The 24441-nt window shown below is 49.9% G+C and overlaps 1 protein-coding gene across 6 annotated transcripts in view; it reads right to left on the bottom strand.

Annotated features, from left to right (window-relative positions):
• Positions 1-24441, bottom strand: part of Ankrd27 (ankyrin repeat domain 27) — a 53748-nt gene that overhangs the window by 20285 nt on the left and 9022 nt on the right. For 2 of the 6 annotated variants that reach the window (XM_050124498.1, XM_050124501.1), the window contains exons 3-17: positions 17963-18073; positions 16728-16884; positions 15814-15968; positions 14635-14694; positions 14498-14551; positions 14349-14414; positions 13656-13732; positions 11804-11925; positions 10469-10547; positions 9104-9236; positions 5288-5380; positions 2993-3120; positions 2462-2544; positions 1604-1719; positions 624-716 (exon numbers count right to left, since the gene is read on the bottom strand). In XM_050124498.1, the coding sequence (XP_049980455.1) occupies positions 624-716; positions 1604-1719; positions 2462-2544; positions 2993-3120; positions 5288-5380; positions 9104-9236; positions 10469-10547; positions 11804-11925; positions 13656-13732; positions 14349-14414; positions 14498-14551; positions 14635-14694; positions 15814-15968; positions 16728-16884; positions 17963-18073 (1527 nt within the window). The other 4 variants (XM_050124499.1, XM_050124502.1, XM_050124504.1 and 1 more) reach the window with 4 other exon arrangements.

Raw genomic sequence — 24441 nt, 5'->3', positions numbered from 1 at the left:
GCTTGACAAACTAGAGTGCTCTGGGAAGGGGAGCCTCAGCTGAAAATGCCTCCATCACAGTGGCCTGTAGGCAAGTCTGTGGAGCCTTTTCTTGATTGGTGATTGATCTGGTAAGCCCCACTGTGTACTGTGCTACCTCTGGGGAGGTGGTCCTGGGTTGTTACAGAAAGCAGGCTGAGCAAGCCATGATGAGCAAGCTGGTAAGCAGCACCCCTCCGTGGTCTCTGCTTCAGTTCCTGCCTCTGGGTTCCTGCTTTGAGTTCCTGTTCTGACTTCCCCCAGACTGTAACTGTAAGGTGAAAGAAACACTTCCCTTCTCAAGTTGTGTGTGGTCACAGGTTCATCACAGCAATAGAAACCAATCTAGGACCCGGTGGGAGGAGAGAACAGGCTCCACACAGCTGTCATCTTCTGCCCTCCACACGTGTGGTGGCCCCTGTCCCATCGGGTATATACCATAGCCACACAGGACAGCAAAAAGTAAACGAAATTTTAAAAAATTACATACCAACGTTTCGATAACTATCCACACGCAATCCAACGTGGGGCTAGTTTCTAATCTGTAACTCTTCACAAGGGAGAAATACGTTAAGCAGTGGTGGGGCGCAGCGGGGGCCACTTACATCCTCATGCCCGTAGGTGCAGGCCAGGTGCAGCGGGGTGTTGCCGTTGTTGTCCTGCACCTCCGTGCTGGCCTTGTAGTGCAGCAGCAGCAGCTGAGAGGAGAGAAGACAGCAGCTGAGCTCCACGAGGAGCAGGGGGCGCCACAGCATCCCCAAGTGTGACCAGGGCTGGGGTCATGGTCAGATCTTAGACATTACATGGGCTGTATACTCTTGGCCCTAAATCCAAAATATTATTTTCTTTCTTTTTTTTAGGGGAGAAACACAGGGCTCCACCCATGCTAGGTAGATGCTTCAGCATAGAGATACACCCCCATCTCCCCAAACCTGAAAAGTGTTGAGCTTTTGACATAACCTAAGCAGAAAACTTCATACCAGGTCACATGTGACAGAGGCATGTAACATGTGCCAAAGCACAGGCACACAAGATACTTAGAATATTATACAAAATCACCTTTAGGCTATGTGCCCGATATTCCAAAATCTGAAATATCTGAGCATTAAGATGTGGGATCCCCAACCTATACCCCTGTTAAAATGATGCCATCGCAGGCTGGCAAGATGGCTAAGTAGATAAAGACACTTGTCACCAAGCCTGACAACCTGAGTTCAAGCCCTGGGATCCGCGTGGTAGAAGGAAGAGAGCAGATTCCAGCAAGTTTCCCTTTGACCTCCACATGTGCACGGTGGCTCACATGCACGCATACAGATGTAACACACACATAAAGTATGATATGCTCACTGCTTCCTGTCAAAACAACGTTTAAAGAAAAATGTCTAGGACCCTGCCCTTCCCTCCCTGAGGCGATCAGGAAGTTTCCCATCTCAGCCCATCTCCAGGGAGGTGCCTCGACCTCCGGGGTCCTTGTGTCTGGCAGCAGTAGAGCCAGCATTGGACTAGTGAGTGCATGGTACCGCCATGAAGTCCCTACACAGAGAGGAATCGGCTGCGCAATGCTCCACACAACCCTGCCGCTCACCGTCACACTTTGGAAGCCTTTCTGACATGCCAGATGGAGGGGAGTGGACCCATGATAGTCGGTGGCGTTCACTATGGCACCTTTGGAGACCAGGAAGTCAATGAGGGATGCCTGACCTGCAGAGCAGAAGGACCTCTCACTGGAGGAAGCAGAGTGGCTTCCAATGACGATACCACCTCACTCTCAATGGCCCTGGCAGGACACCCACCAGGGGACACAGTCCCAGCTGTACAGGAGCCAGAGGTGACATGGGTCAAGCACTGAAGACTTGAATCACTGTGGGATGCCCTACAAAGGGATCACACCCTGGTCTATCTACTTCAACAGCAAGAATGCCAATGGGCCAGGGGCGCGAGAGATGGCTCAGTGATTAAGTGCACTGGCTGCTCTTCCAGAGGACCCAGGTTCGATTCCCAACACCCACATGGTGACTGACGACATTTGTACTCCAGGCTCCTAGTTTTGAGATGGAGTCTCACTATATAGCCCAAACTGGCCTTGAATTCATAATCCTCCTGCCTCAGCTTCCTGAGTGCCTGAGATGACAGGTCTGTGCCATCACACTTGGCTTTAAAGACTGTCTTTAAAGACGGAGATATGTGAGCCCCAAGATACGACTCTGAGATGGTCTTAGCAGACATTCCAGCCTCTCCTCACTGACCAGTCTCCAAGCCTGGAGGGCCACACGAGTGCTCCTCCAGCCGGCAAGGTGGCACAGTGGCTAACAGGTTTGTGGGGATACTTATCAGTCAAAGGGACCCTTGCAGGCACCCCATCAGCTGGGCCTCCACTGGCCTTGGGGGTACTAATCATCCTTTTGTCTCAGTAATTCATAGGAGCCAGCCCAAGGCCACATACCACAGAGGGCAGCCACATGGAGAGGTGTTTGACCCCGGTCATCTCTGGAGAAAGGAGTGACAACCGATGGGTCATTCAACCTCCTGAAACAGAAAGAAGATGGGGAAAATACAACAGATAAAGGCACAGCAGAGCCCTCCCAACCAGGCTGCACGAGACGAGGTCAAACTGGACGCCGTCCAAGAGGAGAGCCTTCCCCACTGGTAAAGGATCAGGCTCAGGTGCCTCTCACTCTCCCAGGCGCTGAGGGTCAGAGGCCTGTGGCTCCAGCGTCCTTCCCCACTGACCCTTTAGGCCTCGACACGACAAAATCGCACATCAAGCATAACGGGAAACCAAAAATGGTATCAGAAGAAACTGGCTTTCGCCCCTCTCCCTCTTAAAAGCCCTTGTGAGGCTCAGGCAGGACCTGTGCTGAGGATGCAGAAGAGGCAGGCGTTTCCCTGCACTCAGGACACAGCCAACAACTGCGGGGCAATGGGAAGAGCTTTCTCTGCACCCTGTGAATTCTCACCCGGGCTCGCATCTTACCCAGAGACAAGCTTCTCACAGTCCTCGCAGGAGCAAAGCGGGTGGCACATCTTTTGCATGGTGTCTTTGTCCTGGTCATCTTGGCTCAGAAGTCTTTCCACCTCCTTCTGGTTACCAGACGCAATGTGCTAGATAAAGGGGCACCCCAACAGTATCAATGCTAAAGCATCGCTTGCTTGCCTCAACGGGTCTTGAGGTTTGCTTTTCGCTTGATTTAGCAGTACTTGTGACTGGACCCAGGATGTCACACACCCCAGGCAAGCACTCCATCGTGGAGCCACATCCTGGCCCTTCTTCTATATAGACAGGATCTCACTAAGTTGCTTATGCTGGCCTTGAACTCACTCTGTACACCAAGCTGGCCTAGAATTTGTAAGCCTCCTGAGTCACTGGGGTGACAAGTCTGGACCACCGAGTCTGGCTTATTTTGTTATTAAAAGAGGTCTCAATCTGTAGCCCAGGCTATCCTCAAACTCTTTTGTTTGTTTGGATTGGTTTTCAAGACAGGGTTTCTCTGTATAGCCCTGGCTGTCCTGGAACTTGCTCTGTAGACCAAGCTGGCCTCGAACTCACAGAGATTCACCAGCCTCTGCCTCCTGAGATAGGACTAAAGGTTTATCTGTGATTACACTTGAAAGACTCTAAATGCATTTGTAAGCTCCCTCAACCCTAAGACATTTTTCTAAAACCTTACACTCACTCTATCTTGGAAAAGGGACAGCCGCCCCCCCCCCCACACACACACATACTGGACTGCTCATCCCCCTGTGTCCTTGTGAATAATCTTCAAACGTAACTCCATTTTGGGAATTGAGGCCAATACAACCCACAGGTGTTGACTCAGTTCCTGATGTATTAATTTAGTCACTGGACCAAGGTCAGGATGGACCACAGATGCTCTCCCTTCTCACCTGACCACGCAGCTATTCTCCTACCCTGGAATAGACCAATCATTGCTAGTGACCCTTTGAATAAGCCAATCCAATAAGTTGGAAAACAACCTACAGTCCATCTTTTAAAGCAAAAAGCCACAGACACAAGGGGGTTTAAAAGATGGACGGTAACAGCTATCGATGTCCTTCCTATCACGAACCTGAAGGACCCTGTCATGACAGAATAAAAATCCTCTTGCTTTTGCATCAATTTGTGGTTATGTGAATGGTGTCTGGAGCAACTCCTCCCTGATGTTTGGGACTTCTAGTCCAACACACTGAAATGGCTTGTTCTCTGGGGCTGGCTTCAAGTCTGTCTGGGCAGACGACGGCAATGAAACCAGCCTGTGTGGCAGCTTCAGGATAGCTTTCACATTCCATTACATGGTTTCTGAAAATAACATAACAAAATTTCCAAAGTACCAAGAAGAGGCCCGCAGTCTATCTCAGTCCCTCAGTGTGGATTTTGACGCTTCATTAGCAAACTCCTCAGCTGTGCTGGCTGACGCGCGCCTTTAATCCCAGCACTCATGGGGCAGAGGCAGGAGAATCGTGAGTTTAAGTCCAGCATGGGCTGTACAGGTAGGCACTGTCTCAAAACACCTAGCCTGAGGGAGTGGCTGAGCTACGGAATACCCATCTAGACTCTACCAGTCAGGGGCTGGGCTGTGGTTCAGATGCAGACTGCTTGCTTAGCATGTGAGTGGTGTTAGGTTCAATTTCCAGCATCAATGAAGGAGTAGGAGTGAAAGGGACAGACAGACAGACAGACAGAGCCTCAGTGCAATCCCTATAGTAATCAAGCAGAGCCTTAGGCTTAAGAGAAACAAAACACCTGCAGTTAGCAGGAGACCCCCACCAGCACACAAACCCACAGGGTTTGGCTTCTGTAATTCACAGATGTGCCCCCTTTTATGGGCTCTCCCAGGAGCCTGAAAACATCCATAGACCCCCAGAGAAGGTCCAGTCTCATGCCCCCCATGGTGATGGTTAGAAACTGCCTCAGGAGCCTTCCAGGAGTCCGTGAGCACCTGAAGAGGGCTTCTGACACCCTGGATCAGAGCCCCAGGGCATCAGCTACTACACTCTCAGCTGAATGCCTCGGGTCCAGGAGAGGTCTCAGCTCTGCCGGGTACCAGGGAGAGATCCCACTGAGCTGGACTTGAGTGGTGGACAAAGGTTCTGAGGCCCAGCAGCCCCAGTGCACCATGCCGTGGGAACAGCACAGCGTACATTGGGGAATCAGGCCGTCTTCCTGCCACCCTCACAGACAGAACACAGAACCTCCCGGGACTTTCACAGACACCGAAAGATGGAACAACGTTCCTGTGTCTTCGCCCTCAAAGACATCCTGGGGTCTTACCTTAAACAGGCAGTCGATGGGTGTTGACGTCATCTGGGACAGTACGTTCATCCTCTGCTTGAGAAACAGTCTGTCACCTACTCCCTCGGAGTCCTGTGGTCATCACACATCACAGACCCCGTCACAGATCCTCCCCAGAAAGGGCCCAGGCACAAGCCCTGACATTCAACCCAGGAGTGGCCCTCAGGGGCTCTCCCCAACCCAGATCTCTGAGGTGAAGCGCAGATCCTCCTCAGTGCAGAGAGGGAACAAAGGGAGGTGAGCTCTGACGTTTGTAGCCTGGGGCAGCGAGGCGACAGGGTGAGGACAGTCAGCTACAGGAGTGGAATGTGCCATACACACGCCACTGGCTGGGCCTGGCCTCCGCCCCTCAGACTTCCCTCCCATTGCCCGAATGGCCTGATGCTGCCTCTCTGACCAGGGCTGTGGACAGTACCGCCAGACACACAGGTTTCTACTCCCTGGTGCCAAGCAGCAAGGGGAGTCTTGTTTTGTGACCGTGCCCATGAAAATGTCAGCCTAATTCACGGGGAGGAAATCTAGGCAGACACAGGAGAACTCGACAGATCTCTCAGCGCCAATCACTCATTGCATATCAAGGAGCCGCCAAAGTTAGTATAATCAGATCCTCCCAGCAAAGGTAACGCTTACCTGCTTATCTGGACAACAAATACCTAGAAATCTGGGACTGAGGAGACGCCTCAGGGGTTAAGAACGGTTGCTGCTCTTCCGGAGGACCCGAGTTCTGTTCCCAGCACCCACATCTGGTGGCCCACAACTGCCTGTAACTCTAGCTGCAGGGAATCTGACACCCTCTCTGGACTCCACAGGCACTTACATGCGTATGCACACACATAAACACATGCACACATACACATATACACACATACATATGAATAAGACTAAAACCTAAGAACGCCTAGAAATTTACACTTTACAGTTTATTATACTCGTTGGTTACTGTTACTCCTGACTGTAGGGCGGCTGAACCTCTGTGCATGTGGTAGTGGTAGTATCTGAGCCGAGATGGTCAATGCTGTGCTCTGTTTCACTGTGGGCTCGCTTTGTTTTGCACTGCCAGGGCCTTGTTCTAGCAAAAGCCCTGTCACAGAGAGATGACCACAACCTCTCAATGCAAAATTTGAAGCAAAGTGATCAACACTGAGTCACACCCCCTGTCTCTCACTCTGGGGTTCTAGGCAGGGGCTCTACCACTGAGCCACCCCCCAGTCCCTCACTGGGGGATTCTAGGCAGGGGCTCTACCACTGAGCCACATCCTAGCTCCTCACTGGGGAATTCTAGGCAGGGGTTCTACCACTGAGCCACATCCTAGCCCCTCACTGGGGAATTCTAGGCAGGGGCTTTACCACTAAGCCACATCCCCAGCCCCTCACTAGGGAAGACTAGGCAGATGCTCTACCACTGAGCCACACCCCATCCCCTCACTGGGGGATTCTAGGCAAATGCTCTACCACTGAGCCACGCCCCCAGTCTTGAGCCTGTTTTTACAAAATCACTCCTACCACAATGCTTCCATGCTCACTTGGGCCCCTGGAACCAAATGGCACAACGACAAATGAACTCCTCCACCAGGAGTCTTGGTTGGAGGTGAGGGAAATCCCCCTCCACAGGTGATACTGGAAACTGTCAGGACCCTGGCAACATGATAGAACAAAGTTCTTTCTTCACCTGTCTCTAAGATCCGACTAGGCTATAGATAAAGCCAACAGTGCCTCGGGGGAAGAATCATTTCCAAGGTCCCCTCCCAAGCGTCATCCCTCCTGTCTGTCTGCCCACCTCCAGTGCGGACTAACTAAAGTGACATACAAATCCTGCCAGCACCTCAGAAGGAACCGTTTCTGTCCCCAGCTGCCTCATCCTATATAAAGCTCCAGCAATCTGCTTTGTACGGTGACTGACAGCCGAGTAGCTTAGGGCCAGAGAGACATTAAAGGCACTGGACAACAGTCAGACAGGGCTCTCTGCTCAAGTCTAGGGTGCTTCCTGAGGGGCAGTGCTGAAAGGTGGCACCCCCAGAACTAAACCTAGAGGGAAGAACAAGCACTCAGAGAAGCTGTGCACCCCAGAGACTCACGGGAAATGAGCAGACACTGTTATTAGGAGCTCAGAGCCGGGCATGGTGGCATCCTGTCATCTAAGCAGGAGGACTGGGCACTGAAGGTCAGCCGAGAGATCTGCCCTCCAAAAACAAGGGTTCGGGACACAGCTCCAAAGAACCTAGTACGTCTAAGGACTTAAGTTCCATCCCTGGCATCACCTTTCCAAAAGCAAAACACCAACAAGAAAGCGAAGCTGACCAGGAGCGATTTAAAAAGAGGCAGGGAAATAAAATATTTCAAATATCTAGGGCTGGAGAGACAGCCCGGTGGTTAAGAGCACTTGCTGCCCTTCCAGGACCTGAGTTTGGCTCCCAGCACCCACATCAAGGGGCTCCGAACCACCTGTAACTCCAGTTCCAGGGGATCCAGCACCTTCTTCTGCCTCTTCAGAAACCTGCACACACTGAGCATACACAGACACAGACACACGTAAATAAAAACTTTAGAAATGAAGTAGGGAAGTGGTCCATTTATTCCAAGCTCTCTGCCTGGATCTTGATGACGTCACTGCAGTCCTTGTTTCTGGAAAGCTGGCATCTCCACCAGAGGACATCCTAAGGGTGCCTGTGGCCAGCTCGAGTTTCACGACCTCCAGGGAGAAAACTCTCGTGACGCGGAACTGACGGTGAAACCAGTTCAACCGATGGACATGCAGAAGCCTTGCCTGCCACGTGGAGATGCACACAGGCTCTCTCCCCAGGGACATGGCGTCGTGACATCACTGCTGGCTCCACACATTCCTACCCAGACTCCGTGACCTAAAACCCGGGCTGCAGTAAAAGCCGAGTCTGTACTTACAGACAGAGTCCCATGTGGAGCCACAAACACAAGGACACCCAGTACTGACTGGGTCGACAGGCCAAGCAAGGTAAAGTTGCAGCGTCTGTCAGGCCTGACTTGCTCCATACCTGGGGGACAGTGTGTGGTTTTTTTGTTTTGTTTTGTTTTGTTTTGGTACAGGTCTTACCATAAGTAGCCCAGGCTGAACTCAAACTCACTGTCCTTTCTGCTTATTTTCTTTATCTTTCCTTTTCCTATGTCTTCTGATACCGTGTCTCAGTGTCACCCATGGAGCTCACCACGTGATTAGGTCAGCCTCAAACTCACAGCCATCCTCCTGCCTCAGCTTCCTAAGTACTGGGATTACAGTCATGACCACCACACCTGCTCACTTTTCATTTTTTTATTTCAGCGTGAAGACTTTTTTGAGTCCTACTAAGTTTTAGCATTTATCCGTCACCACGTAGTAAAACAGGGCCAGCGGTGAAATCTTGGCTTCAGACTCTCGTAACTCACATAGGAACAGCATCACTCTCTCTCGCCGAAGCGCATCAACCAACCAAGGCCAGGAGCCCTCAGACTGCACACAACAATGATCATTTCTTGCCTATCACCCTCACGGCATCTGGTTTCCTTTCCCACACATGGCTCCTTTAGGTGACAGGGTTAATGAAGCGGGATATTGACGGTGTAAATCCCACTCTTCACACAGCAGCTTCCGCAGCCAATTAGGGGCTCAACAATCAGTTCCTTGAGTGGTTCTCAAGCCTCAGAACTGTTAGACAGCTGAAGCTTCAGTCTTGGCAGACCGTGACAGAACCCCCATCCCTCCCCTCAACCCCAACTCTCTGCAGCACTCTACCAAAGGTTCCCCCGATATCACCGAGAAAGGGTGGGTTGGCAGGGAGGACTTACAGGCGGCTTCGTAGAGAGACTTCCTTGCCGGATGTATTCAATGGCAGCCTCGACCGAGGTCAGGCAGTATCCCAGCTCATCTTTGGCCGAGCTGCTAAATCTGAAGTTTTTGATGTAACTCAAATTTGCCATCCTGACCAAAAGAAGAAAAAGCAGGTTATCGTTGTATAATTAACACTTAAAAACAAAAAATGCTATTGACTTGGATGGATAATTAAAGATCTCCGTCAAGTCTATCCACTAGGGTAGGGGTGGCGGTATAATGGCTGCTAGCCCCTTCATCCCACTGTAGATATGTGTACAATTAGGGCAAGAGAAACTACTTGTGACTTCCCTGGGAAAGGCTGGCTATCAGAAAGCTGATGTGGTGGTTTGGATGAGAACGGCCCCCTCAGGCTCAAGCGGTTGAATGCCTGCTCTCTAGTTGATGGAACTGTTTGGGAAGGACTAGGAGGCATGGCCTTGTTGGATCAGGTGGGCCTCTTTGGAGGAGTGTCACTGGGGGTGGGCTTTGAGATTTCAAAAGTCCAAGAAGCCAAGGCGATTTCAACTCTTATGTGCTGCCCCTGCCCCCACCTCCTCTCTCTGCCTGAAGCTTACAGATCATGTGAGCTCTCAGCTACAGCTTCAGCACCTTGCCTGCCGGCATGTCACTGTGCTGCCCGCCACAATGATCATGGACTGACCCTCTGAAACTGTAAGCCAGCCCCCAGTTAAATGTTTCCTTTTATAAGTTGCCTTGGCCATGATATCTCTTCACAGCTACAGAACAGGGACTAAGACAGCTAATTTATTGGGGTTTTGGTTTGGGGGTTTTGCCAAGAAGTTTTCACTGTGTAACACTGCCTGTCCTGGGATTTGCTATATAGACCAGGCTGGCCTTAAACTCTCAGAGATCCACCTGCCTCTGCCTCTTGAGTGCTGGGATTAAAGGGATGCACTGCCACACCTAGCTAGAAAGCTCACGGTTGTAAAGTAAATTATGGTTACTTGTGGGAGAAAGCTATTTGCTTTCTACTCAGCAATGGTCTAGCCACATATTTCAAAAGGTCAAACCAGGCCTCAGTTTCCCCATGTATCCACTGAAAGGGAGTCAGCCCTGAAGGGTGTAGAGAGAGCACTTGCTCTTAAGAGAGACATCAATTCAAGGCACCTTTCTTGGAGTCACCCCTCAAATACAGGACATGCAGAGCAGCCAGATTTTAAAGTATTTTATGCTGGGCAGAATGGGTCACTCCTGCAATCCCAGAACTCAGAGGCTGAGGCAGGAAGACCAAGAGTTGGAGGATAGCCTGGGCTACAGGAGTGACCCTGTTTCAAAGGAGCCTAAATAAGGGAACAGTATTTTAACAACAACAACGTTACCAGTTAGGGATCTCTGTTTTCACCAGCAGATACAACAGGACAGAGAGAAGATCATCAGCACACATGGTCTCCAAATTCACTGCAAGGGGAAAGAGGGTCACAGATACCGTGAGACACAGATGGAAGGACAGACGCACAGTCTCCTCCACCAAACAAGCCACAAAACCCCACCCCAGGAAAATCACATGCCAGGCAGAAAACATGGCTGCTTCCTTGACAGTGTCCTGAACAGATCAGAAGAAGGGGATAAAAGAGCGTACAGTTGGCATATGCCTGTCACTCCAGTTTTGGGGAGTCGAAGGCAAGAACACCTGAGTTCAAGGTCAGTCTGGGCTAAACACTGAGTTCCAGGCTGGCCAGGACTACAGAGTGAGAGCCTGTCTTAAAAAATAAAAAGAAAGCTGGGGCGGCGGTGGTGCACACCTCTAATCCCAACTCTCAGGAGGCAGAAACAGGCAGATCTCTAAACTCAAGGCCAGCCTGGTCTACATAGAGTGTTCTAGGACAGCCAGGGCTACACAGAGAAACCCTGTCTCGAAATAAAATAAAATAAAAATAAACCTTAATTAATTAATTAAAAAGAAAAGGCTGGGTGAGATAGCACACACAACCCCAGCCATGGGTGAGCTGGAGCTAGCCTGGGTTAATGTGACCCCGTCTCAAAACAATCAACAACAAAACCTAACTGAGTAAAGAAATGTAAGTCAAATGGCGCAAAAAGAAGAGACCACGAATACCCGGGCCACCTCTGCCGCTCGCTGTCCTTTCTGAGACTCTACTGTTGGAGACGGTCTGTGAACCTACCACCGTAGACGTGGGCGCACCCACTCCACCCTCTTCTCTGCCGCTGCTGGAAGCGCACTGTATACTTGCTTGATTATCCCACAGGATTCTTTGGGAGTTGTTCTTCAACTATACACTACATTTTTCTTTGCTTCCTTTGTCTTAACTTTTCTCTGTAGTCATGTTGTTTTAGAACCTGGGTAGAGGGGCTCAGCCAGCAAGTGCTTAACTACTGAGTGACAACCTCCAGCCCCTAACTTTATTTTTTACCCTTGAATTTTTTATTTTTATTTTTAATACAAAATGAGGTATTTGATACAAAACATAACAAAAACCCAGACAGCTGAACCTCCAAACACCTGGCAAGGCTGGCCCAATTGAAGCAGCTGCTTCTCTCTCTCTGGTAATTTGCTATGCTAATCCTGCCTAACCTGCTTCCCAGGGCACTCCCCCATGCAACTCTGGTCCCTTTGCAATGCTCCTCCTCCTCTAAGGACCTTCATATCTGTGTATCCGCTGCCTTGCCCTGCCCGGCCCCTTCCCAGCACCTACCTCTCTGGCTGGGAGACTGTGTCATGAGCTGGACCACCTTCCGCAGGCACAGCAGCTTCTGCTGTGGGGATGTACACTTGTTCAGCTGCCCCAGCTCTCTCTTGGCACGAGGGATGTTGAAGCTGTGATTTGGGAAATGGGAACTGCAGGTTATAGTGGAGGGCCCTGCTGCTCTTGTCCTGGTCGTATGCCTGCTTAGACTTTTCTTACAGAGGAATGACCAACAAGAACAGACCGAGAAGAGCTTTGACCCAGGTTGGTGGCATTCACTTGGGCTTGAAGATGACAGACTTTGCCAGAAATTTGGAAAAGGGAAAAAATCCAAAAAAGCCTGTCCTAGAAGTGCAGGCCTGTGATCCTGGCCCTCGGGAGACTGAAGCAGGAGGATTACAAAGCCAGCCTGGATTGCACAAGGAGCTGCTGTCTCAAGAAGTATAGGTTGGGCTGGAGAGATGGCTCAGTTATTAAAGATAGGCTCACAACAAAAAAGAGAGAGAGAGGGAGAGGGAAAGAGAAAGAGATAGCACAGCCTGGAGAGATGGCTCAGTGGTTAAAAGCATTTAATTCTTGCAGTTGAGTTTGCTTTCCAGCACCCACAATGGGCTCACAGCCACCCGGGATTCCATCTCCAGGCAGATCCAACTCCTCTGGCCTCTGAGGGCACCTGCACTCATATGCACATACCTACAGAGAGACATATATACACATAATTCAAATAATAATTTTTTAAAATAGCAATGCCTTTAATCCCACCACTAGGGAGGCAGAAGCCGGCAAATCTCAGTGAGTTCAATGTCAGCCTGGTCTACAAAGTGAGTTCCAGGACAGCCAGGGCTACACAGAGAAGCCCTGTCTCAAAAAAAACAAAAATTTAAAATAGTATGGGGCTGGAGAGATGGTTCAGAGCTTAAGAGCACTGACTGCTCTTGCAGAGGACCCAGATTTGACTCCCAGCACCCACATGGCAGTTCACTGCTAGCTGTAACTCTAATCTCAGGAACTCCAATGCCCTCTCCTGGCCTCCAAGGGTACTGCACACATGTGTGCACATACATGCAGGCCAAACACTCATACACACTAAAATAAAATATAATTAAAGTGAAGGAAAAGAGTTTTAAAAGGCAACAAAAAGCCGGGCGATGGTGGCGCACGCCTTTAATCCCAGCACTCAGGAGGCAGAGGCAGGCGGATCTCTGTGAGTTCGAGACCACCCTGGTCTACAGCACTAGTGCCAGGACAGGCTCCAAAGCCACAAAGAAACCCTGTCTCGAAAAACCAAAAATAAATAAATAAATAAATAAATAAATAAATAAATAAATAAAATAAAAGGCAACAAAAATAATAACTTTTAAAAACTTAATAAAAGGTAAATAAATGGAAATAATGCAAGGGTGAGAAGAGGCTTGCACATTAATACTTAAGACATTTTTACCCTAATGGAATTTCACTGGATAGTGAGCGCCCCCATGGCTGGGTTCTCTCAGACTGGCAGGTGAGGGCAGACGGCCTTCATAGGCGCGGGGTGTGTGTGTGTGTGTGTGTGTGTGTGTGTGTGTGTGTGTGTACGCGCGCGCATGCGAATGGGATGGGAGGGCCGAGTGAGTCACATGGCCCCTCCCTCAGCTCCCACCCAGCTGGCACACTGGCCCACAAACACAGGAGAGGATGGCCACAAGACCGGTCCAGGTCAATGTCAGCCACCTTCATCAGTCGGGAGCAATTGCATAGCTCCGTAGTGGTAACAGCAAGTCAGTGGCCATGACTGCGGAGAAGCCCTGCCGAAGCCACTGAGGGGGGAAAATGCCCCCAGCCGCCAAGCACGCTGAACTTGTGAAGCCATGAGAGTTCTTACCTGAACTCAGGTTTCACCCCGATGTCTTTCTGCTGAAGATCTTGAAGGCTTCTCGTGATTTTGTTAAAGGCAGCATCCTAGCAACAGATTTGAACAAAGCTGCAAATTAAGACTTTTGTAGCTGGGCAGTGGTGGCGTGTACCTTTAATCCCAGCACTTGGGAGGCAGAAGCAGGCAGATCTCTGTGAGTTCGAGGCCAGCCTAGTTTATAGGACAGCTTGGATTACACGTCAAGTTTCAGGACAGCTAGGGCTGTTACACAGAAAAACCCTGTCTCAAAACAAACAAACAAAAAATATTGAGACAATGTCTCTCTACATAGTCCTGGCTGTCCCAGAACTCAACAGGTAGATCAGGTTGGCCTCAAACTCACAGAAATCTACCTGCTTCTGCCTCCTGAGTGCTAGGATTAGAAGCATTCCGATTTATTTTTCATTGTATGTGTGTGTCCTGTGTCTGAGCACGTGACCACGGGTATCCATCCACACTGGCCAGAAGAATGTGCTAGATCTCCTACACCTGGAGTTACAGGAGGTTATGAGCCACCCCTCATGGGAGCTAGGCACTAAACTCACATCCTCTGCCAAAAGCAGTCTGTGCTCTTAACTGCTGAGCCATCTCTCTAGCCCCCACAGGTGCTCCAGATTTCTCAGATAAGGCGCTCGTCCTGGAGAACAAACATGGCAAACTTACCTCGCTCGCCTCCATGGTCCCCACGTATTTAAAGATCAGGTCATAAAGATCGTGATGGACGTAGATCTGTGGGGTCGACAGAGCCAGGCTTGGGGTGTGTATCAGGTGCCAGCGAGCCTCCCAGCCACTGCCCTCCACTCTCTCCTTACCTCTACTGCCTGCTTCATCAGGTTCATCTGGGCCTCCTGCTTCGCAAGAACCTTCTGGAATTCAAGAGAAATGCTGGGTGAGCGTTTGGGTGCGCACGCGTGCAGACTGCTGTTGTTTGGTGTGGTTATCTGCTTACCAGGTGAGAGTCTCTGAGAAGCTGCTGGAGGCATTTGGTGTAGAGAGCATTGACGGAGTCCTGCAACACACAGAACAGGGAGAGAAGACCACTCTTACACCAACGCCTGAGTGGGTAGAGCATCCGAGGACAAGTCTGAGGGCACAGGTGAGCTTTGCCAGACCATCTTTTTAAATATCACGTCTATAGATCTGGGATGTGTCTGTAGTGGGGAGGCATAGACGATATGGCGTGTTGGGGGTGGTTCGGAGGACAGCTTTTAGGAATCACTCTCTCCCCCCACGTGGGGCCAGGGACTCCAACACACACTGTCAGGCTTGGCGGCAAGCGCCCTTAGCCGCTGAACCATATCGTCAGCCCTCAACTTGTTAGCATATTTGCAAATTTACATATGTATGTGTGTGTGGCACAGCACCTGTGAGTGCAGAGGTCAGAGGACAACCTCAGGTGTCAGTCCTCACCTTCCGCCTTCCTAACAGCAGGGAATCTCTTGCTGTTTGCTATTGTGCCCTGTACTTCATGCTAACTGGCTTACACGCTTTTAGAGGATCCTCCAGCCTCGACTCCCAGCTCCTCTCTTAAGCATACTGAGATTACAGACACATGCCACGGGTGTCCACCTTTGATATAGGTTCTGGGGACCTGAACCCAGGCTGTCTGTCTTGCCTTTTCTACCCACTGAAGACTCCTCCTGGATCTCAAATTCATTTATTTATTTATTTATTTATTTATTTATTTATTTATTTATTTATTTATTTATTTATTATGTATGTATGCAGTGTTCTGTCTGTGTGTGTCTATAGGCCAGAAATGGGCACCAGACCCTATTACAGATGGTTGTGAGCCACCATGTGGTTGCCGGGAATTGAACTCAGGACCTTTGGAAGAGCAGGCAATGCTCTTAACCACTGAGCCATCTCTCCAGCCCCTCAACTTCTTTTTTTAAGGAGTGTATGAGGAAAAAAGTTTCCCTTGGTGCTAACATAGCCAGGAACAGTGTGTGTGTGTGGGGGGGGGGGTTGTTGTTTTACGACACTCATCGAGATTGTTCACTTCCTAAAGGGTCTTGGGCTCCTCCCAGCCATGGACTGGTCCCCAGAGGGATTCCAGAGCTGAGAGGAGAACCAAAGCTCTGGAGCGAGAGCCGCCAGCCAGGCAGAACAAGACACAGCTACTAACGATGTGGTGGCGGAGGCTCTTCCTTTCACAGTCTCGGAAGGCCCGGTGGAAAGACGCGATGTTCCTGTCAAATCTCTCCGAGTGTCTTCCCAGAAATTCCCTCACATCTTCAATGGTCTTCAGGGAAAAAGGATCCGAAGGTGCGGAGGGTTCCTCTGCAAAAGAGATGGAGGGGCAGGCTGGCTACAGTTTTCACTGGTTCCTGACTGATGGGAGGGCTGTGTGGGGATGTGGGGAGGAGAGGGAGGGTGTCACATCCTTTCCCTTGCTCCAGGTGGGTCTAGAGCCCCAGGTTCCATGAAAGGATGGCCAGGGACCGGGGAAGAAGGTGAAGGAGATCCTGGAGCCCAGAAAGTCATACAAGGTCTTTTCAGGGAACAAAATCAGATTAATCTGTAACCCTAGGTACAACCCATGGGGCTGAGGAGAAGCCAATTCCTGGCAATTAGAGCTTCTCGGTGCATTTGGCAAAGGGATTCTGCTGTTTCCCGGGGCAACGAAACAACCTGTTGAAACCCAATGAGCTCTCAGTGAGACAATGGTACAGGCAGCTTAACAATACCTCAGGCTGAGGCCCAGACACAAAGCCAGGGCTCTGGCTCTGCACCGCTCCAGGGACAACCTTGTCACAGGCTGAACACAGAAGCGGTGAGGCCTCCTTGAACGGTACCACCTGAAATCCTCTCATATCCGGCACGGCAGCCTCAGTCAAGGGAAGCCTTAAACCAAGCCCCAGATGGGATTTTTATAAAGTTATGCGCATCTCTAGTGGGTTCCTTGATATTGTGTGTGTGTGTGTGTGTGTGTGTGTGTGTGTGTGAGACATTCAAGCTTTTAACAGCTATGTGAAGGGAAAGGAGGTGTCTTCGCAGACTTTTCCTTATCAGGAGAAAGGGGAGACTCTTCCTTGGTACCTGAAGTCTCTCTCTTCTCCAAGGGATGAGCGATGCAGAGAAGGCTGAAGCTCTCTTCCTTTTCGTTGTAAAAAGTCTCTTCAAAGAGGATGGGCACAGAGAGAAGACAAGCAAAACCAGCTCCTAACTTAATCCTGTTTCCTTCAATGAGGACACCCTGGAATCAAGAAAATGTCACAGGACCAGCCTGGGGGTGGTAGCCATGGACACCCCGTGCAGTTTCCTCCCAAAAGGTACCCAGGTAGAGCCTGTGACTCCACCTCGGTGTGGGTCAGCTGGACACGTGACCAGGAAGCAAGAAATAGGTGTGGTTAGTAATTTGTGGTACTTTGCATCAGACGTCATGAGCCACAGGGATGCCAGCCATCTGAGCAGACTTACAGATAACCCTCCCCCTTCCAGATCTGCCATAGTACCCACAAGCCCTGGATGCTCAGGCCCTGGCGTCAAAGTGTAGATAAAACCCAGTGAGAAGAGTAATTACGGTGGCCTGGACCGGCAGCGGACCATGCACCAGCTGGGGGAAAGCGACCGGCTGAGAGCAAATGAAATGTCCAGCTCGTAGAGTTTACCTGATTCTATTACAAAACAAACAAAAAACCATAGACACAGCTGGAGAGAGTGGCTCGTGCCTGTAATCTCAACACTTAGGAGGCTGAGGCAGAAGGATCAGGAGTTCCAAACCAGCCTAGTAAATACACCAAAACCCTCAAAAAAATAAGTATGGGCGAGGCGTAGTGGTGCATACCCTTAATCCCAGCACTTGGGAGGCAGAGGCAGGTTTGTATCTGTGAGTTCAAGGGCCATCTTGAGCTACAGAGTGAGTTCCAAGCCAGCCAGGGCTACAAAGTGAGATCCTGTCTCGGGGGGGGGGGGGGGGGGGTGAAAAAGGAAAAAAAAAAGAAAACCAACCAGCCACAACAAAAGAAATGACCCTGCAGGACACAGACCCGAGAAGGGTGTGCCCAGGACCACTAACATACCAGTAGATGACTCCCCTTGACTGAGAGAGAGAGGGAAGAACTCCAGCCCCACATCACGTCCCATGGCACAGTCTAGGTCCTAGTCACTATTAACTATCACCACGGTCTCCTGTCAGGTAGCTTTTCAAGGCTGCTACGTACATATAAAAATCAACATTCCATGCCAACAACGTGAAAGGCCGAGACACGGGGTTATCTTGCCTCTGTCTGCCCCCGCCCCCATCAACCCTGAGCCATCCTAGAAGTGGGTACCTTTCCATCTAAGGTCTGAAAGTGTCCTTCGGTGGGCACCAAAACGTAGGACTCGAACTGACAAGATGACTGAACGCTGCTCGGCAGGCTTCCTCTGCAGGGCACCAAGACCTGGAAAACGAAGGAGGATCAGCCCTAGACAGAGTGTTGGCACGCTGGGGACCTGCCGAGGGATGCGGCAACAGTGGGAAAATGGCCCTGGTTAGGGCTGGAGGCACAGCTTGTTATGAGTGGCAGCAAAAGCTTTTGCTCTCTGAGTCATCTCAATAGCCCTAACCTGTTTAACTTCTCTTTCTTTTCTTCCTTATTTCTTTAAAATATTCTTTGGAGACGGGTTCTCTCTGTTATGTAGCCCTGGCTATCCTGGAACTCACTCTGTAGACCAGGCTGGCCTCGAGGCACAGAGATCCCCCTGCCTCTGCCTCCTGAGTGCCAGGACTAAAGGCTGCACCACCACTCCCAGCTCAATTTATTTCATTTCTGATATGTAAAAGTAGACTTAAGAAACAATGGAGTGAGCCCCACACGTCCTTCATCCAGCTTCAAAAACTAGGAATTTGCCGGGTGGTGGTGGCGCACGCCTTTAATCCCAGCACTCGGGAGGCAGAGGCGGGCGGATCTTTGTGAGTTTGAGGCCAGCATGGTCTACAAGAGCTAGTCCCAGGACATCCTCCAAAGCTACAGAGAAACCCTGTCTTGAAAAACAAAACAAAACAAAACAAAACCAGGAATTTGGTGGCCAGTCATTTGTCATCTCTAGCTATCCCTGAACTCTGGGTTATTTCAAGAAAACCTAGAAAGTTACATAAGGCCAAGAAGTGACTCACTCCTCTATATATTTTAGGAATGCATTTCTGAACAATAAAGCTTCTTTTAAGAAACAGAGCTAGTGGACTGGAGAAATGGTTCAGTGGTTGAGAGGACATATTAACACTCTTACAGAAGACCTGGGGTCAGTTCCCAGGACCCATGTCAGCCCTCTCATGACCACCTGCCACTCCAGCTCCTGGGGATCCAATGCCCTCTGCACAGGCATGCACGTATACACGTAACTTTTGGCAAATAAAATTAAAATAAGTATAACCACGATGCATTATTATGTACAAATGCCCACTTACTTACTATAAATTTTCCTAGTTTTTCCTGTTCTTTTAAAAAGCTTTTTTTTTTTTTTTTTTTTTGAGCCAGGGTTTCTCTCTGTAGCCCTGACTGTCCTGGAACTCACTCTGTAGATCAGGTTGGCCTTGAGCTGACAGAGATCTACCTGCCTCTGCCTTCCACGTGAAAAACCTTATTTGTAAATGGCGTGGGAAATCCTTCTGTCTATGTGTTGCTTTTATTGGCTAATGAATAAAGAAACGGGCTTGACCTGATAGGGTAGAATAGAGGTAGGCAGGGAAGACTAAACTGAATGCTGGGAGAAAGGAGGCAGAGTCAGAGAGAATCCATGGCACCACTGCCGGGAGACAGATGCACTGAAACTTTGCTGGTAGGCCATGACGTGTGATGATGCACAGATTAATGGAGATGGGTTAAATTAAGATGTAAGAGTTAGCAAATAAGAAGCTAGAGGTAATGGGCCAAGCAGTGATTTAAATAATATGGTTTCTGTGTGATTATTCTGGGGTTGAGCAGCCAGGAACCAACAAGCGGTCTTCCCTGCAACTTGTAAAGAGATTTTTTTAATTGTATGAGTACAAGTGTTTTGCCTGAATGTCTAGCTATACACTACATGCATGCTGTGCCCATAGAGGCCAGAAGAGGGCGCTGGATCCCCTGGAACTGGGGTTACAAACCATTATGACTAGAAACTGAACCCAGGCCCACGCAAGAACAGCAATTTCTCTTAAGCAATGGGTCATCTCTCTGGCCCACATGTTTAATTTACAGTATTCATGTCTTCACTGTTTATATTCAGGAAAAATAAAACTGCCTTTTTTGTGTTCAAATTCTATCCTGTAGCTTTTCTGAACTTCCTTGCAAGTTCCCAGCATTTTTGAATAAAAAGTAGCCTAGCGGCATATGCCTGTAAACCTGGCTCAATAAAGTCCAGGCAGGAGGCTCATCTGTGCAAAGTCACCCTCAGTAAAGTCAAGACCAGCCTACAATCTGAAATTTTCCGTATTTGCTTATTTAAAAGATAGCATGTGTTTGGGTGTCCTCAGAGGCCAGAGGAGGTTGTCCAATTCCTTGAAACTGTAGTTACAGGCACTCGTGAGGCAGCTGATATGGGTGCCAGGATCTGGACTCTGGACCTCAAGACTGGGCTGCAGGTGCACTTAACTGCTGAGCCATCTCTCCAGATCCCTCTGATCTAATTATAAAATAAAGGGAGGTGTTTGGATGCCAACTTTGAAATGGGAAACAACTCCCGGGCTCCACAGGGCTCCTCACAACTTCATAAAAAGAGCAACACAGACGAGACACTCGCAAGACGGCCTTGAACTCAGTGTGGGTTCTAGCAAGGGAATGCCTAGAAGCAGTCCTTGGGGCGTTTAATGCCAGGATTCAGAGGCTTTGTGACATCCCTGCGGCTGCACTGAGGACATCAGCAATCCTGCTGCAGGCCGCCTTCTGGCCTCCACCCGACCAGGAACCTCTGTGTGTTCTAGAAGCCCCACTTGAATTAAGATTGCATGCCGTCACGCCCTGCATGGGATTCCCATCACCAAGCAGGCCAGGGAGAGTGACACACAGGTATGGACAGCACAGGAGACCCTCCAGTTTCAGACACTACCCCAATTTCCCGACAGACGTGGAAAGGAGGCCAACCCCTCCCCATCCCAAGGAAGAGGGTCCCCTGCTGCACAATGCCCCCCCCACTAGGCTACAGATAGCCCCAACCCTTGTTTGTTTGTTTATTTGAGATAAGGTTTTGCTATATAGCCGAAGATAGCCTGGAACTCCAGATCCTCTCACCTCTACCTGCCTTCTGGTAATTTTTCTGACAGGCAACTGGACTCCTCCTCCAGGTCACACGGGACACCTGGACAACTTTCTCTAAGCAGCTGTCATGAGCCAGTCGTCCACGTCCTAGCAGGGGCGACGCCGCTGTGCAGTAAACCACCTTGCAGCTGCACACACCAGACTGCAGCAAGACCCTTCACCCAGCTGGGCAGCGTTTGCCGAGCCCAGCAGGGTCTCTGATCATTATCGCCTGACTTTCCCCAGATCCCGCGCTGTCTGAGCCTGGAGTTGGTTCCCTGCACTGCTTCGACAGGGGGTGGCACCTGAACCGAAGTCTGCGCCGATCCTGCTATGCTTAGAGTAATTATAAAATAGGAATCTGATAAAAAGTGGTGGGTTGTGGACTTAAGAAACTGTAGCTATGGGGGCCAGAGAGACGGCTCAGTGGTTAAGATCAGTGGCTGCTCTTCCAGAGGACCTGGGTTCAATTCCCAGAACCCACGTGGCAGCTCCGGTTTCAGGGGATCTGACATGTTCACGTAGACATACATGCAGGCAAAACGTGAATGCACATGAAATAAAAATAAATTTAAAAAAAGGGAATGTACAGTCCGTAGTGATCACTGCTATATAAGTAACCCTGAATAAATTAATTTTACCCATCCAGATGAATGTGAGTGGGGGGGGGAGAGGGAGTTGGTACTGTCTCACCTGGGGGTAGATCTTAATTCTCTCTCTCTCCTACAAAGTCAGAAAACAGCGACCAATAGACGAGAGTCCCAGGAGATGAACCTGCCCGAGCCACTCCCAGGAAGCCCCAGGGGCATTATTAGCCTGGATAATAGGCGCGGGAGTGGCTATTAGAGCAGTGTGGGTGTCACAGAGCCCCAGCATCTGAAAGATGAGGGAGTGTGGGAGAAGGAATTTCCACGGTGCAACCAGGTGGCAGGAAGAAGACTCCTCCCCTCCCGGAAAGGGACATCCTGGAAGGAGGCCAGCTTGAGCAGTGGCTGGGCTGTGTAGGGGAGCGGTCCGGCTGCCGCACCCCTGCTACCGCAGACCAGCACATCTTATCATGGTGGCTGTCGGGAGAAGGGTCAAAGGCGGCTGATGCTGAAACTACAGACATTACTTATTATTCTGTTGTTTTAATTTTGTGCATTTGGGTATTCTGCCTGCGTGTATGCCTGTGTGCTGCACACATACACTGCCCACAGAGGCCAGAATAGGGCACTGGATCTCCTAGAACTGGAATTACAGACAGCCGTGAGCCACCATGTAAGTGCTGGGAATGAAACCTGGGTCCTCTGTGAACCAGCCAGCGCTCTCAACCACTGAGCCCTGACACAATTTCTAGCGATGAGCTGATAGCTTAAGTCTCATGGTTATGGTTTGACTCTGAAATGTCTCCCACAGTTCATGTCTTAAATACTAGGAGTCTGTGGAGCCTTTAGGAGGTGGAGCCTGGTGACCGGAAGTCTGTCACCAAGGGTGGACCTTTGAAGATTCTGTTTCTACCTGGTTCTGGTCCAGCACCCTGCTTCCTGTTCCTCCATGATGTGGAGATGTGTCTGCCAAGCACCCCAGCCATGCCTTCCCCACCCAGCGTGACGGAACATAACCCTCTGAGGCTGTGACCCCAAATAAACCCTTCCTCCCTAGGTCGCTTCTGTTTGGTGTCTGCTCACAGACACAAGAAAGGTTAATGCTGCACCCGTAAAGGGTTCTGATCTCTGATGCTGGGCCGGTTAATTTTGGGCCTGTTGGCAAAGCTCCCAGGACAGAAATTAATCACGATACTGCCGATGCCAGGCTGCTCTCTCAGAAGTGACAGGAAGGATGGGGAACCTTCTAGGAGCAACCGTAATATTCTACTGTTTAAGAAGCATGTGGAACACACTGTACAGTGGAGAGCTGTGTCCCCTGTCCGTCCCAGGAACAACAGGGGCCGGAGCGAGCCATCCAGCTCCAGCCCCACCCTGGGTATGCTGGCAGAGTACTTCATTCCACGCCTGTCTTCTTTTTTTGTTTGTTTGTTTTTGTTTTTGTTTTTTGATACAGAGTTTCTCGGTAGCTTTGGAGCCTGTCCTGGAACTCCACTTGTAGACCAGGCTGGCCTTGAACTCACAGAGATCCGCCCTGCCTCTGGTTCCTGAGAGCTGGGATTAAAGGCGTGCGCTACCACCGCCCGGCTTCCAAGCTGCGTCACCTGAGGAGTCCAGGGAAGGCCAGAAACTTCTAGCTACCTGGTGTGGACCTCAAGCGGATCCCATAGTTCTCAGGAGGGGCTAGAGCCGTTTCAAAAGAGGGGCCTGACCATGGCGGTGCACATCTGGGATCTACCACATCTGGGATCTAAGTATTGAATTTCATTCCTCACGTGCTCTTAGCCACCGAACCTTCACTCTGGCCCCTTATTTGTTTATCTACTGGGTTTTTAGTTTTATTTTGTTTGGTTTGGTTTTGCGAGACAGGGTTTTCTCTGTAGCTTTGGTGCCTGTTCTGGAACTCACTCTAGACCAGGTTGGCCTCGAGCTCACAGAGATCCGCCTGTCTCTGCTTCCCCAGTGCTGGGATTAAGGGTGTGTGCCACCACTGCCTAGCAAATCCACTGGGGTTTTATGAGACAGAGTCTCACTACGTAGTTAGTGTATGCTGGCCTCAAACTCACCATGTAGCTTCAGCCAATCTGCGTGCTTACATTATGGACCTGTTCCATCATGCTCTACCGCTAATCATTTTTCTTATTTTTATTTTTTTTAAAAACAAACCATATTTTTTCATTATACATACCAACCCATTTCCACTCCCTCCCCCCTCCCTTTATCTCCCGATCCCACGCCCCATCCATTCCACAGAGAAGGGAAGGCCCAAGGCTCTCCCTACTACATCTAGGCTGGGCAAAGTATCCATCCAAAGAGAATCGGTTTTCCAAAAAGTCAGTACAAGCAGTAGGGATAAATCCTGGTGCCACTGCCAGTGGCCCCTCAGTCTGCCCCATCCAGGCAACTGTCAACCACATTCAGAGGGACTAGTTTAGACCTAGGTGGTTTCCTTTCCTGTCCAGCTAGAGTTGGTGAGCTCCCATTAGCTCAGATAGACCGTTTTAGTGGGTGTACCCACCATGGTCTGACCTCTTTGCTCATATTCTTATTCATCCCACTCTTCAACTGGACTTTGGGAGCTCAGCCCAGTGCTCTGCTGCGGGTCTCTGCTTCTTGATGAAGGTTCTATGGTGACATTTAAGATATTCATCGCTCTATGGGCTGGAGAGATGGCTCAGTGGTTAAGAGCACTGGCTGCTCTTCCAGAGGTCCTGAGTTCGATTCCCAGCAACCACATGGTGGCTGACAACCATCTGTAATGAGATCTGGCACCCTCCTCTGGCGTGCAGACATACATGGAGGCAGAATGTTGTATACTTAATAAATAAATAAATCTTTAAAAAAAAAAGATATTCATCGGTCTAACTACAGGGCAAGGCCAGTTCGGGCTCCTTCTCCTCTATTGCTTAGGGTCTAATGATTTTTAATAATGAATTCTATAGCATTCAAAATCCAAAATTTTAAAAA

This window comes from Alexandromys fortis, unplaced genomic scaffold (assembly GCF_014885135.2).
Source record: "Alexandromys fortis isolate MF-2015 unplaced genomic scaffold, M_Fortis_MF-2015_v1.1 scaffold_198, whole genome shotgun sequence".
In the NCBI taxonomy this organism is placed as follows: Eukaryota; Metazoa; Chordata; class Mammalia; order Rodentia; family Cricetidae; genus Alexandromys; species Alexandromys fortis.
This window is presented reverse-complemented; position numbering and strand designations above follow the sequence as displayed.